This window comes from Pinus tabuliformis, chromosome J, assembly GCF_031772625.1.
Source record: "Pinus tabuliformis cultivar Carrire ecotype Pingquan chromosome J, CPIR1, whole genome shotgun sequence".
NCBI classification, from domain to species: Eukaryota; Viridiplantae; Streptophyta; class Pinopsida; order Pinales; family Pinaceae; genus Pinus; species Pinus tabuliformis.
The window spans coordinates 1,051,084,642-1,051,099,128 of NC_142295.1; the positions used below are offsets into that span (position 1 = coordinate 1,051,084,642).

At 36.4% G+C, this 14,487-nt stretch overlaps 1 protein-coding gene across 1 annotated transcript in view; it reads left to right on the top strand.

The window, feature by feature from the left end:
* Positions 1-10,702, top strand: part of LOC149230533 (exocyst complex component EXO84B-like) — a 202,029-nt gene extending 191,327 nt beyond the window's left edge. Inside the window, exon 7 of the mRNA XM_089379011.1 lies at positions 10,159-10,702. Within this exon, the coding sequence (XP_089235137.1) occupies positions 10,159-10,324 (166 nt within the window). The 3' untranslated portion in view covers positions 10,325-10,702. The remainder of the gene's footprint in view (positions 1-10,158) is intronic.
* The last annotated feature ends 3,785 nt before the right edge of the window (positions 10,703-14,487 follow it).

Consider the following 14,487-nt stretch of genomic DNA (forward strand, 5'->3'; position numbering starts at 1 on the left):
AAGAAGTACTTGCCTAGGGTATTTAAGCATGCCCTCACCCTCATTGTAATCATCTCATATATCATCAATTTTTTTATAACATTTAATATACAATTACTATCCTATTATGGATGTTTATGTCTTCCAAGTCTTTTGAAGATTACCTTGCTGCATATACAAACCTTGTTTGTTACATTGGTATCAGAGCATTCCTGTGAGTATACAAACTTTGTTCGATACAGATTGTAGCGAAAGTGATCGGCGAAGGTTAGCCCTTAAAGGGAGAGAGGGAGACCATACCAATCAGGATGTAATAACTAGAACTTTTTCAGTTGATTTTCTAGTTTTAAGATGGCAACAATTGGATTGAGGTTTGAGGACAAGTTGGAGGGTGCTTATAATTTCAGTCCATGGAAGGAGAGAATAGTGTTGGTTTTTTGATGGAGAATAGCTTATGAGATTTTGTAAAACCTCAAGTTTTGCCTCCTACAAATGCTATAGCTTTGGCCGCCCATAATTTGAAAGAGATGATAGATAGATGAACCATCATGGATGCGATGAAGGATCATTTGATTCCTCACATATCAGGAAAGAATAGTGCCCATGAGATGTGGAGCGCTCTGATGAGTCTATATTAGAGCGATAATTGGAATCATAAAATAGTGTCGAGGGAAATGCTAAAGAACACCAAAGTGGCTGAATAAAACATAGTAGCATCATACCTTACCAGGATTCAACAAGTTTGAGATGAGCTTGGAGTTGTTGTAGTAGCTGTGTTAGATGAAAGCGGTTATAAGGATAGCCTTGAGCGGGTTTACAAAACCATGGGCTACCTTTGTGACAAGTGTTCTAGCATGAGAGAAATTACCAGATTGGAGCAGACTCTAGGATAACTTCACTTAGAAGGAAATCTCAAAGAAATCATTGTCTTGAGGACAATAGAAGAGTGGGGATGATGAGAACATTTCTCTTGCTAGTTTGACAATGAGGAGAAAAGGTTCAAGCAGCGAGAGCGAGGAGTCAACCTCAAAATGCAAGAAAAAGAAGGACTTGACTGAGGTCAAGTGTTTTGCCTGTCATAAGACGAGCAAGGTGAAATGCTTTGCTTGTCACAAGATTATGTTATGAACATAATAATCATAAATAATAATAAATTAATTAACTAATGAAAAATCAAGGGGCACAAACCGTTTCACTTCATGACCAGTCATGGAGGTTGATGTACCATCATCATTCATATTCAATCATTTATCAACCAATATATTATATCTATAAATATAATTCTGTGTTCACACATACAAACAACGATTGTTTGTTACATTGGTGTCAGAGCCAATTTTAAGGGCTACCATTATGGTTTTAGATCTCGAAATTATGAAAACTAAAACATTTTTCAATGAATTAAGTGAAGTTAATGAATCAAACAAGAATTTGCTACGGTAAATCAAAGAATTCATTAGAAATTTGTTCGAGTATTTTTAAGATGCCAAATTCCCCACCTCTAATTGTCTCATCCGTTGGGCGACACTCTCAAAATGCAGCACCTGTACAACAAAATGCACAGGTCCCACCATTTTATCAACAACCTAGGCCTAGTAATAATGCTTTGTGGTTAGATTAGTCAGGGCAATCTTCCATTTACGATGTTCGATTATCACATACTAATAGTAGCACTTGCCACAATGTTGGTTCCTAGAAGAAAACCGTAAAAATGAATGGAATTAACAGAAAATGGGCGAGTCCCGATTTTGAAGATGATAATGCAAAACTCGTAGCACAATACTCCAGATGAATGTCATTGGACCACTATGTTAACTATGAAAATAGGCTTACGATGCGACGATTGATATTGAATATTTTGGATTGGCAATTTTGCTTAAGGAACCTATGAGAAGTTAAAAGGCATATTAGACGTGATGTTATGATTTCTATGAAGATTTTTGTTTGACAATTCATTTCAAGTGGCTACGATCTTTTGCTAACCAACTTAGGGATTTACTCATTGCTCCTCTGTAATGAATTTTGCTCCCAAAAACCACAATCCCAACTATTCCTTGTTAAAGATGTTTTCACTTTTCCATCAATTAAAATTTTTCAAATGCCAGATGGCCCTAGGTAGATGTCTCTGCAAAATGTGTTAATGGAATATTCTATGTATGACATAGATGTGGGGTATACACGAGATAAATTTCATAGCACCAATGTCACTGCTTTACATGAATGAGGAAGAGGCACGTGGTTAGGGCTTCAACATGAAATGATTGATGTTTGTAGAGGAATTATTGAGGCACATCAGTTATGGTTTCAACGTGAGCTTGAACAATTGGCTGTGAATTTCCACTTGAAGTGCGGTCTAAGATATGTTGTGAAACTAGGGTTTGTGTTGTCAAACACAAGTGTTTCGTGCCATGCCATCGTTAAAAAGATCGCAAGGAAGGAAAGAACCAAAGTTGAAGAGTTTATATTGATTTTGTCTAAATTATCAGAAGGGGCACATGTTCAGCTATAATTTGTGATTGAACATAGTGGAACTTAATCTGTCAAAATCACTGTTGATAGGGATGAGTGGTATGCAGAGCTTTAGCTCTACACTTGAGATGATGTGATTGGACTATAGAATAGGAGGCTTGCAAGACTGTCATTTACATCTTCGATGATCCAACCACATGGGTAAGGGGATAATCCATTAAAAGTCATTCATGAGAGTAAGTCATATTACAAAGTTTTGCTTCCACTGATTCACTCGACGCTGAAAGAGTTATTAAGCCAACCCTTGTGATGGTTAAAGTAGATATACCATCATTAACCGTCTTGATTTACAGTTTGAGTAATAGCCATCTATTCTCTATAGGGGTGGTGATCTATTAGTCTAGGACTATGGGAATAGTTGTGGTTGACAATTATATGATGACCATTTATATATTAGATGTCACATTAATTTTTCTGTGTACCCAATGGGGATTCATGGAGAAGTTTTTCTACATCATGCATACAATTCTGCATTAGTAACATATGATCTTGCTGCATTAGGTCTATTTGGAACTGTAGTTGTACGTGCAACTACCCTTCTTCCAAGATCTACTTTATGTGGAAGTGATTTTGTGTATCTTGTTTGTTTGAATGGACGCTTAAACAATGCATTAGGCAAGTACATTGTCACAAATCCAGTGGTTGCTTCGAGTCTTGAGGTGACGGTCAATGTTGCTAACATCTCAATATTATCAATATTCCAATGAGTTTCTGGGACAATAAAGCGCAGGAGCAGGGATATGCACAAGGGGGACGTACAAGCAACCCCAAAATTTAAACGAGGGAACATTAGAGCCATAGTTGCTGGGGAGTGCCTCCCCCCCCCCCCCCCCCCCCTTCAATCCCGCTTTGAATCCACGCTCCGGGTAGGAGCGACTCGGGAGCGGGTCGAGAACGCGCTCCCGAAATCGCTCCCTAAAAAAAATCGCTCCCTGCCTTTTTGGGAGCGTTTTGCCTCTTTTGCAAATTTTTTTTGCAATGATGTTCCAAATGCAATTTTTTTTCAAAGAAACAAATAAGTTTTTAGTGGGGCAGCTTAATTGTCAAGTCTATGGCCCTAGTATTGATATGCGATTCATGGTAATGTTAATTCTTAAAGTAAAAGGATGAAAATGAAGATTAAAGGATGAAAATAAAGATTAAAGAAAATGTCACTTTTACTTAAATTTTTAACATTACCATGAAATGACTCAGGATGTTTGAGAGTGGTTCCGACCTCATTGGATTTCATATGCAAAAAGTAGAATTTTAGATTTCATTCAAAATCCAGCAGACTTATCAGTTTTTCAGGATTTCAGGATTGCATTGTTTCCATTGAAGTTTGTCATGTATTAGGGTATGGAACTCGTATTTAATCAAAAGCACCAATCCCTCTATGTACCTTGATGTTAGTGACATTGGTTGTCGAACTCCTCTATCATGACCCTCCTAAAAATGTATGCATCACTCAAACAAAATCTTGACTTGACATGCTATGCTTTTTCTATCTTATGTTAATGCTTAGAGGGTGATGTTAATGACAAAGATCCTTATACAGATACAGAGGTAATGACAAAGATACCTCTGGATATTAATGCTTAGAGGGTGATATTAATGATAAAGATCCCGATTTTCCAACAAGACTAAAAAATTAGACATTTCTCGTTGTGGCAAGAGGCCCAAGCATAAGCAATAGATATTAGATTTACTTGTCTTTTCTAGTTTCTAGTAGTTTTTATAACTATTGACTCTTTCATATTTATTATGATATTTTTTTAAACAATATATGACAATTTAAGTTTGAAGTTGGCAATTATAACTTAGTAGTAATGAATTATGAATATGATGCTTCATGAAAGTTGAAAGTTGTTTCATTTCATTTTATAACATTTCATTTCATGTTAGATATTATTTGTTGTAATGGTTACACTTAGCTTACAAGTACAACTTTGGTGATCAATGATGATAAATGTTATATATTGAATTTTGAAAGCTTGAAACTTTAAGATTGATGAATCATGACTCAATATGTTGTATGTTACTATGTTACTAACTTGTGGACATGGTTGATGAAGATTATAACTTCTAGATGATTGTTGTTATATGGTTCAATCTATGTTTTTTTATGTTTTTTATATCTAATTCATCATTCTACATGTTTTTGTTGACATATATGTATCAAAATATAAAATATATATATATATATATATATATATATATATATATATAAAACTCACCGGGATTCGCTCCCAAATCGGGAGCTTCTGAAAATGTCGCTCCTGCACCCGTTTTTGCTCCCGCTCCCCGCTTTCGCTCCTGCTCCCAAGTAACACTGATTAGAGCCATAAAAATTATAAAATTATTAAAAATTTAATATATAAAATAAAAAATAAAATCCCAACAATATGTCAATAACTAAATAGTAAATATTAATAATTATGAAATGTACATCTAAAATGAAATTCATCATTTCGTATTAGACTATTATGAATTATCATTTCTGCAATGTACATCTAAACGTAAATTGAATCCATCGTTTGACATTATGCAATGTTCCATCTAAATTCATCATTTGACATTATGCAAGGTACATCTAAATTAAATTCATGATTTGACAATTGAAATTATGCAACTCACATCTAAAAATAAATTCATCATATGAAAATGACATTATGTTGAAGTATGAAGCAATGTTATCAGAACTAGACCGGTCATTGAATTAGTAGACCCCGCAGACTGGGAATTTGGAATTGGTCAGAACCGGACTAGAATCGGTAAAAAGACCAGACCAAAAAACTGGTCAACAAAAAACACATAAAAGGTTCAAATTTTAAAGGACATCAAATATATTCATTTGCATCCATATGAATCAAAACCATTTATACACAAATAAGCAAAGGTTCTCATTTATATAGCATGTAAGGGTGCGCATAACCAAAATAGCACCAAGTGCGATCCATCTCTAAACGAAAAATACATCAACAAACAAGCTCCAAATGGCCTCTAGCATCCAAAAAAAATCTTGCTACAGCAAATACCTACATATCATCAAAACCATTGTCTATATTGGGATCTTTTGTAGTGTCCCAATTGAAATAAATTTGGAACAACTCGAATTTTAACTTGGAAAATCTCTAGATAAAAATTCTATTCATAAACATAAGATTTCCATGTAAAATAGAACGTATAAAATGCATGCAATTCTATAACACGATAAGCATAAACAATCTCAACTTTATTATAATATATGAACTGGGGTTTTACATGTTGGAATAACAAAATAGCTGAGATAGTTGGCCTCAATAGATCTACAATAATGCCATATTGGACCTCCCAAAACACACTAAAAATCAAATAATTGCAACCTGTGAACCCTGAATGGATCCACCAAGGGAAGATGGGTGCTTGCCCAATCTCTGTAAATCACTCGAGGGTTTTCATCCTGGAGCTACCAATGGAGTAGAGAACCGGGTTCTCAACTTCTCATACAAGAAACAATACTCAATCCAAGATGTCCTCCAATGGCCTCCTCCTCTTTATAGATCTGACGGACCCCTCTAGAATCTTCTATTTTAGCACTTTTCTCTCTTTTATTTTAATTAAAATATTCTTTTGAATGCGGGAAAAGGATAAATTGGCAACCATGTCTCCTCAGGTCACTGAAACTCCCATCCAAAAATCCCATCATGTAGATCTTCTCGTTCTGGTTCCAACAAGGTATTACACTGAGGTGTTCCATCAATTAATCTTCCTGGAATGCCACCTCGAGCATAATTAATTAAGTTATGCCTAATAATAATGCTGATTTTTTAAAAGTTGTCGGAATGCAACAGAACGAAAGGCAAACTGTGCTGATGATGGAATATACCAAGCGAATGCCATAAAATCCCATAAAAACTCCTCAAAACTCCATCGGGACCCCTGATGACATAAACCTACTCCAATGAGCTGGCCATCCTCTGTCCTGGAAATCCACCCTGGATGTTCTATGAAGAAAAATAAAAATGGGGACACGACATCTTTGTCATCAATATCATCCTCTAAGTATTCAAATATGATAGAAAAACATGGCCTGTCAAGTCAAGATTTTGTTTGAGTGATCGATACTTTTTTTAGTTGGCTCATGATAGAGGAGTTCGACAACCCACTAACATTAAGGTACATAAAGGGCTTGGTTCTCTTGATTAAATACTAGTTCCATACCTTCGTACATGACAAGATCCAATGGAGCGTTGCAATCCCCACAATCCTAAAATTCTGGAAAACTGTTAGGTTTGTTGGATTTTGAGTGAGATCTAAAATTCTACTTTCTCCATATGAAATCCAATGAGGTCAGAATTACTCTCAAACACCCTGAGACATTTCATGGTAATGTTAAAAATTTAAGTAAAAGGATGAAAATGAAAGATAAAAGAGAATGTCGCTTTTACTAGAGAGTTTAACATTACCATGAATTGCATAGCATTAGTAGGACAATATGGTCAAATACTAGGCTTCCTTGTCATAAATCATTGCCTTTTTGAAAAAAAATGCGTTCAAAGGATCCTTGGCAGCAATGTATAAAACTGGTTGCCCCCTGCATCCACTACAAGGGAAACACGTTCCCTCATGGCATTTCCTTGTGTTTCCCCAAAAGGGGGATATGGGGAAACATTTCCCCAAAAGTTCCCCGTCCTGGGAGCGAGGGGGCGCACCCCCCTCCCTAGGGGACGTATCCCTATGGAACACTGGATCTTATCACGAAAATATCACTAGATCGCGACTTTTTGAAGTTGGCGATATTTAGGCTGATAATATCGGCAATTTTTCAGGAAACATTTCTGTCAATTTAGAAGCCAGTGAACATGAATAAGCTACCATCTAACAAGAAGAAATAGATAAATAAAAGAAAGAGAAATCACAGTCTTTGGCAATCTGGAGATCTTTTAGAAGGTGAAATGCGACATATAGAAGGAAGAACAATAAGTATTAGCAGTATTGACTGCCAAAAAATTGGTTTGTAGGATTCCAAAACCGCTAATTTCTAGCAGAAAGATTGAAAGAATCTTTGCTTCAGCCTCCAGTTGCTCTGGAACTCCATTTGCTAACATAAGTATACTTGGAAAAAAAGAGAAAATCTAAGCTGGTATCTATCTCCCACAACGAAATGCATGCACTGTAAATCACGGAAGGTAGGGTATGCTGTCCGTAACATTTGCCCACAAATAGAAATGCTGGAGCCATGCAGCGACTTGTACTTGTCTGTTAGATTCCAGACCTCTTATTTGCTATCAAAATTTGAATTGAGGTGCACACTATAAGTATTAACATGTAGATATGCCCATGTGCCCATTCAAATGTTACCGTTGACCAAGTTTATTACACAAACAGTTTTTAAAATTAAGAGTATAAAAGGCTTTTTCATATATCAAATTATTGTATCAGAGAGTACCAACAAAAAGGTTGCCAAGGTCTTCAACCAAATTCAAAAAAATATGTAAGTGAAGTGTTAAGGGATATCAAGGAAGTCATATGTTCAAAAAAGGAGTCATTGAAGCATATTATTAGCGGGACCTTTACACGTTGTGCTAATGCAAATAACATTTTTATCTTTGGTTATTTCAGAAGACTTAATGAATGTCCCAACCCCGTTGTTGATGTCTTTGAAGATATCCTCATTCCAGATTTCTGGTTACAGCAAGTAGAGCCATATCCACACTGGTACCCTTGCGAAATCCTCCTTGGCTGGATGGAATCTTTCAGATTATTACCTCATATGGAGATGAGAAGAAGGAAATATGGTCCACCCTCAATGATTCTGTATGTGCAAAGATAGCTGTAAAAGAACCTTTGTTGCAAAGCTCAAGATTGATGGAGCCTTTGACCTGGTATTCAGCAGAAATCCAGCAGTGCAGGGTCCGCTCTGAGGGTCAGCATCCCAGGAACTAACAGTTCATTGCATGATGTTTCATGTTCTGTATATCATCTACCTACACTGAGGTGATTTCTACATTCTAAATGTGGATTCTTCCCTGCTTTTTCCAGACACCCTAGGGGGTGGGGGTTCTAAACTTTGGCTTGCTTCTCGACTGACCTGTAGTCACTGAAGAGGGGCCATTCAGGCCTGCAACTGCTTCTTTATATGAGGGATGAGAAAGGGGAATTCTCCTTCTGTTTGGGACATCATCACCACCCCTCTTTGCAGAATCCTTAGTGCTTCCAAATTCTAAAAAACTCTAAGCTAACTCATATGGCTTCCTACAAGTTAAATCAGGGTCTTATTGTAAACATAAATTCGACGATAATAAGTTTTTAGTGGCAAATCTGCATATTTTTGCAACATATTTGTATATATTACAAGGAGGTATAACACCAACCATCAGTCTCCTGATCGGGCTTTACCGTGACCTGGTTATAATCCTTTATTGGTTGTAGCTTTCAATTTCATGCATTTTACACACATGTTATTAACAATTTATCTACTAAAGTGTACACCGTGTGCCTCCTAAATGTGAACATCCTTTTGTAAATCTGCAGCTAATTTGGAGGACTCGATTATTGACTCAGATATTTCATGAACGTCCAAGCTGTGTTCATATTATTTTTGGATTGAGCTTTGGTATTTGGTATAGGCCTTCATCCTAACCGTAGTGATAGGCATGTTGACATTTAACTTTAGTAAATATGACTACAAATTCAAATTATTTTAACAGCTAACCTTTATATTTAACATCCTTAACTTACAATGTATGTCCACACTGGAATTACGTGATTGTGATCAGGAGAGTTTGTGTGACATTGTTAATCCAGTTTCAAATGGTAATAAGGCCTTACTGTGTTGGAAAAAAGGTGGAAGCTTTGCTTCTAGAAATATTGATATTTATAATTTAGCACACAGATGCACTGTATCTATATAACCATTCGTAAGTTGCTACTGAATTTAGTTATCCTTTTTAGCAGATATGGTTCAAAGTTCAAACTTAATATATAAAGTTATGAACTGAATCAAAGCCAGGCTGATAAAGTCAAGTCCAATCAATTCAATCTGTAAGATAGGTTGAGAAAATCTGATAACGAATATTTAGATTAGAATGGTCACTGGATGTCCTGGTTTGGAGGGAATCATGGTATACTCCTATCCACGGGTCCGCAGATGCACTGTAAAGATAATTGTATTCATATGTTAAGCTGTAAGTTGGAAAAAGTGTTGTCTGTAAACGTGAGGCATGTAGAAGTGAGTCTAAACCAACTTGAGAAAATCAACGCCAATTACTTATTTATATATCCCACTTACTGTTAGACCTTACTTGCATGTCCCATTTGCATTATTGCTAACAATAAAAAATAATGACAACTGTAACCAGTTTTGGAGCAAAATCTTGGCCATTACTTATTATTGATCATTCTGGTGGACTAATTATGGCTCTTTTTTCCAGTGTTGTGTTTTCTAACATTTTAGCTTCCTTTCATTGTTATATTTTATGTTCAACAAGAACTGGTCATCCAAATCTTTGCATCATGTTGACTCTAAAACTTTGCAAGAAGAATCATTTCATTTTTACTGTTTAGCTTTCCTAATTGGAACTATTCTGTGATAGCTTTGCCCTATATGCCAGGATCCACATTCATTTTCTTGATAATCTGCTTTACTGTATTGTGTCCGACTGATAGTTGAACATTATGTCTCTACAGTTTATTGCCTGAAGATGACTGGTTTGTCGATGTTGCCCATGAAGCCATTCTTAAACTAACTGGAAGACCAACAAGAAGTGTTAATGGGGATCGAGAACCGAACAGTCCTACAGCATCTGTATCAGCACAATCCATGTCTTCAGTGAGGTCACATGGAAGTTCATAATACCATAGTTATTTTTGTATTGGTACTTTGGAGTTCCAGGGAACATGTCACTTTTGTCACCCTTTCCCGAATCAGTCTTTCAGCTATTAAAGGATATTGTTCAAGAAAATGTGCAATTTACAATGGCCAATATTATCTATTCAAATGGGAGATTTCAATGTTCTTTTTATAATTTGTATCATTTTGGAAGTGTTTGTAGAATTCATTTAAACTTGGACAGCTTTTCAAGGGTTCAGTATAAAGTGGAACATGAGTGCATGTATACACCAGACTGGAGAAAGGAGTCAGTTTTTTCTAAAGCTGTTGTTTTGGAAGATCAACTGTAAAAATGATGGCAAGCTCACCTGGAGGAGATTTAATTTATTGGTATTTAGTGGATGGATGGTTTGATTCTTGAGAGATAAATGATTGGTAATAATAACCTTTGTGCAATGGCACAAAACAGGTACACATTCTTTACTTGTTATTCTTACTTGTATGATATATTGCTTTGGAATTCAATCTTCTTTGCTGGTGAAGTTAGTTTTTTATTCCAAATGCCTAGTAGTAGTTTAGCAGATCTTTGTGAGTGGTGATGATCTATATTCTACTCGTCTCGGGGCTATATTTTTAGAAATGGAGATGTGCTGGCTTATAAATGACAGGATTTGTTAGACAAGGTAATTGAATCAGTGGAATCAGAGCAAGTTGCATTTGCCTTTGCTTGAGTTCGTTGTTGAATCATATTTCTTCTTCAGATTTATATCTTCTTTGAGTTTCTGTTCTCAGCAGAATGACCCTGCTGTCTAACTTTTGATTGAATTTAATGACTCATAATCTCATGCTTATAAACTGTCCTTTAAATTCCATTAGATATAATCCAGGAGGATATGAAAAACAGTGGTCTTCCATTCAGTTAGCCTAGTGGCTGGAGATGCAGTAAACTTTCCTTATTGATATATAACCAGTGGATGTTCTATTATTAAGTTTAAGCAAACTATTCTATTATGCATTATTTTGATTAAGATGCAAGGTATGAGATTTACTATTCCTGTTTTATTCTAATGCAAATGTAGATTTTGATTAGTGCCCAATATGTTGAAGCATAGTTTTGAGTCAACATACTTTCCATTTGTTCTGCCCATGGTAGGAACCACATTCATAGTTGACATATCAAATATTCTAATACATTTTTGAAATATGTTGAAGCATAGTTTTGAGTCAACATACTTTCCATTTGTTCTGCCCATGGTAGGAACCACATTCATAGTTGACATATCAAATATTCTAATACATTTTTGAAATTAGACTTTCAATATTTCAAAACACATGGTATTCTGTTTCCAGTCCATTCTATAACTTTCTTTTTGTTTTTCCCTTTATAGTTGTTTTGCCTCATTTGCGAGGCATATTTGTTCAAGCTTTTATTTAGAGCGATTTCATTTCAAATTTGCCATCCATTTTTTTCCTTCTTCCATTCATATTCTGATTAAAATTGTCTTTTTATTTTTGATTCTATGAAAGGAGGTCTTATATACTTAGCAGGTCTCTACGTAGTATGGAGTCAAGGACTTTAGAAAGTAAATACAACATAACTTATGTTTTGCTATTGCTATTTGATTTTTTAATGCTCTAGAACTGATTTTTTTCTGCCTTTTTAGAGTTTAAACTTTAAAGGTCTCTTCTGTGTTCATTATATTGATTTGTGGTTCTCTGACACCTAATACTAGTCTTTATAGATTTGTGGTTTCTCATGTCATTGATTATGGTGCTGATTTGTATGAGATGTAATTGCTAGTGTGGAAGTGGCTGGTAGTGAGTGCTGATTTATGCACACTACAATTTTCTGTAATTAGAGGGGCTGCTAGTAATTGAAAAGCATGTTCTTTATTCATCTTGTTACCACCTCAGGAAGCACCCTTGGGAAAGAGATTCCAAGGCATTCTGAGAACATCGAGGCAGGCTTACCTTTGTCACCGACTCATCTCCAGAGTCAGTGCAGGCCAAAGTTTAGGATGGTAGCCATAGGGTTGCGTCACTGAATGAACTCTAAACTCCATATTAGCAAAGAAAGTGGCATATCTGCAGTTAGTGATTGCAGACCAGCGCCTTGATTCTTGAAATCAGCGAACAAGTCCTCAAGCTTTGCACTTGGATTTCGTAAAATAAGCTGAAAAACACATTGTTTGACCAGTACTGAGTCCAATGGTAAATATGGGAGAATGGAAAAGGAGAAAATCAGCAAGTCTATCCTATTTTGAATCTGACTAGTTGAAAGAGTGTTACAATAGAATCATTGAATATTATTGTAAAGTGGACCATTGCCCCTGGTATGGGAGTCCACACTATTGTATTTAATTTTTGTCATTTTCAGGGTTGTAGGGTGGTGCTAGGGAGGTGATTGAAGTCACCTTCAGGTTGGAGCCTAAAAGCACTTCAGGGTGGCAGGGTGGTGCTAGGGAGGTGGTTGAAGTCACCTTCAGGTTGGAGCCTGAAAACACTTCAGGGTGGTAGGGTGGTGCTAGGGCAAGTTGGTGCTTGCTAGGGTGTTGTAGCATCTTTTACGCTGACTGTTGATATAACCCAAGGCATTGGGGCATCCTTCCAATGTGTGTTGGAGAAGAATGTTTTTCTAGAGTTCTAGAAAGTTGTAGCTTTCTGTTCAATTGGAGCTGAAGATTTAAAGAATTTATTAGAATAGCATTAGGTGGTTTTTGACTCGAAGGGGGTTTTCCACTAAAAAATCTTTGTGTTCATTGTCTACTGTTTGTTTATAATTTTCTAATATTGCTGTAGATTAACTAATGGTCTGAAAAGATTAATAAGTTGCTAATTGCTAAGAAATATTGATTCACTCCCCTCTCAGTATTTTGAACATTACGTGCTAAATTAAGACCAACTATTTAGGAAATTATTTTGTTCTCTCGCTCAGGCTAAAGGCTTTCACACTGTTTTCCTTGTTCAATTTAAGTAAGTTAACAAACTCCACATAGGTTTGTTGTGACTTAGAGGGTTCTCTGTCATCCTCAATCAGAGTTACACTTCGATCCCCATGTGTGGTTCAGTTTTCTGTTCACAGGTTCCACTGGTTTACTAGCACAGAATCCCTGGTTTTTCTCAGACACACTCGCATTCCCAACTGTTCTTTGAAGTTTGCACACTCTGCTCTCTCCACATGCATCTGCGACTTCTCTCTTTCCCACACTCTGCCCAACATGAGAACTTGGGTGCCGTGGGGAGTGGTATAGCATTGTCCAAATAAACAACCATGAAGAGAACGCAAGAGAAGAAATGAAAGAAGATTCCACCAAAGTTTCCAAAACTTGGGCTCAAGTTATTAGCAATTCTGCTAATAAGGAAGGAGAAACAAATATTCAGGTTGACAACATGCAAGATAGTGAAGGCAAGGAAAGACAAAATAGGGCAGCAAACATAATTATTAAAGGGGTGAAAGACTATGGAAAAAATGAATGTACTCTTGACCTTGCAAGAGACTTCTTGAAAGACAAGTTGCTATGGCAAAGACAAATATGCCAAGCATGGAGGGTGGGTAAATTTAACGGGGAGAGAGCCAGGCCCATAAAAGTCATTATGCCTAGCTTGCGTGATAAATATATTATTCTAAGCAAGAAGCATTTCTTGAGGGGTTCTCGTTTTTTCCTAGAAGAATATATTATTCTAAGCAAGAAGCATTTATTGAGGGGTTCTCGTTTTTTCCTAGAAGAAGGTTTAACTGTAAAACAACAGGAGGAAAGAAGAGAGGAAATTTTAAAGGTTAGGGCAGCAAGAGATGAAGGAAAGAGAGCATGGATTTATAAAGGCAAAGCTGTGATAGCGCAATTTGGACCTCCTTCCAGAACAGAGCAGCAAGATGGTAATAAAGAAGAGGCAACAAACTCTTCAACAGGAAATCAGAAAGCAAGGTCAGTATGGAAAACAAGGACAAAGACTCAAATGTGAGGCTTGCACGTCAAAATAAATAGCAACCAAGTCATACCCAGGTTTCCTTGAGATTAGTTTGTTGGAATTGCAGAGGTTACCCATGGAGACGAGGACCTGGGTTAGGGCCTATTGTGGAAAATAGAGACATAATTTGCCTCATAGAAACACATGAGCATGAAGGGTGCAAGACACCTTTGTTTGAAGGATACTAGAAGATGGTAGTGTGGAACAAGGCAGCAGGG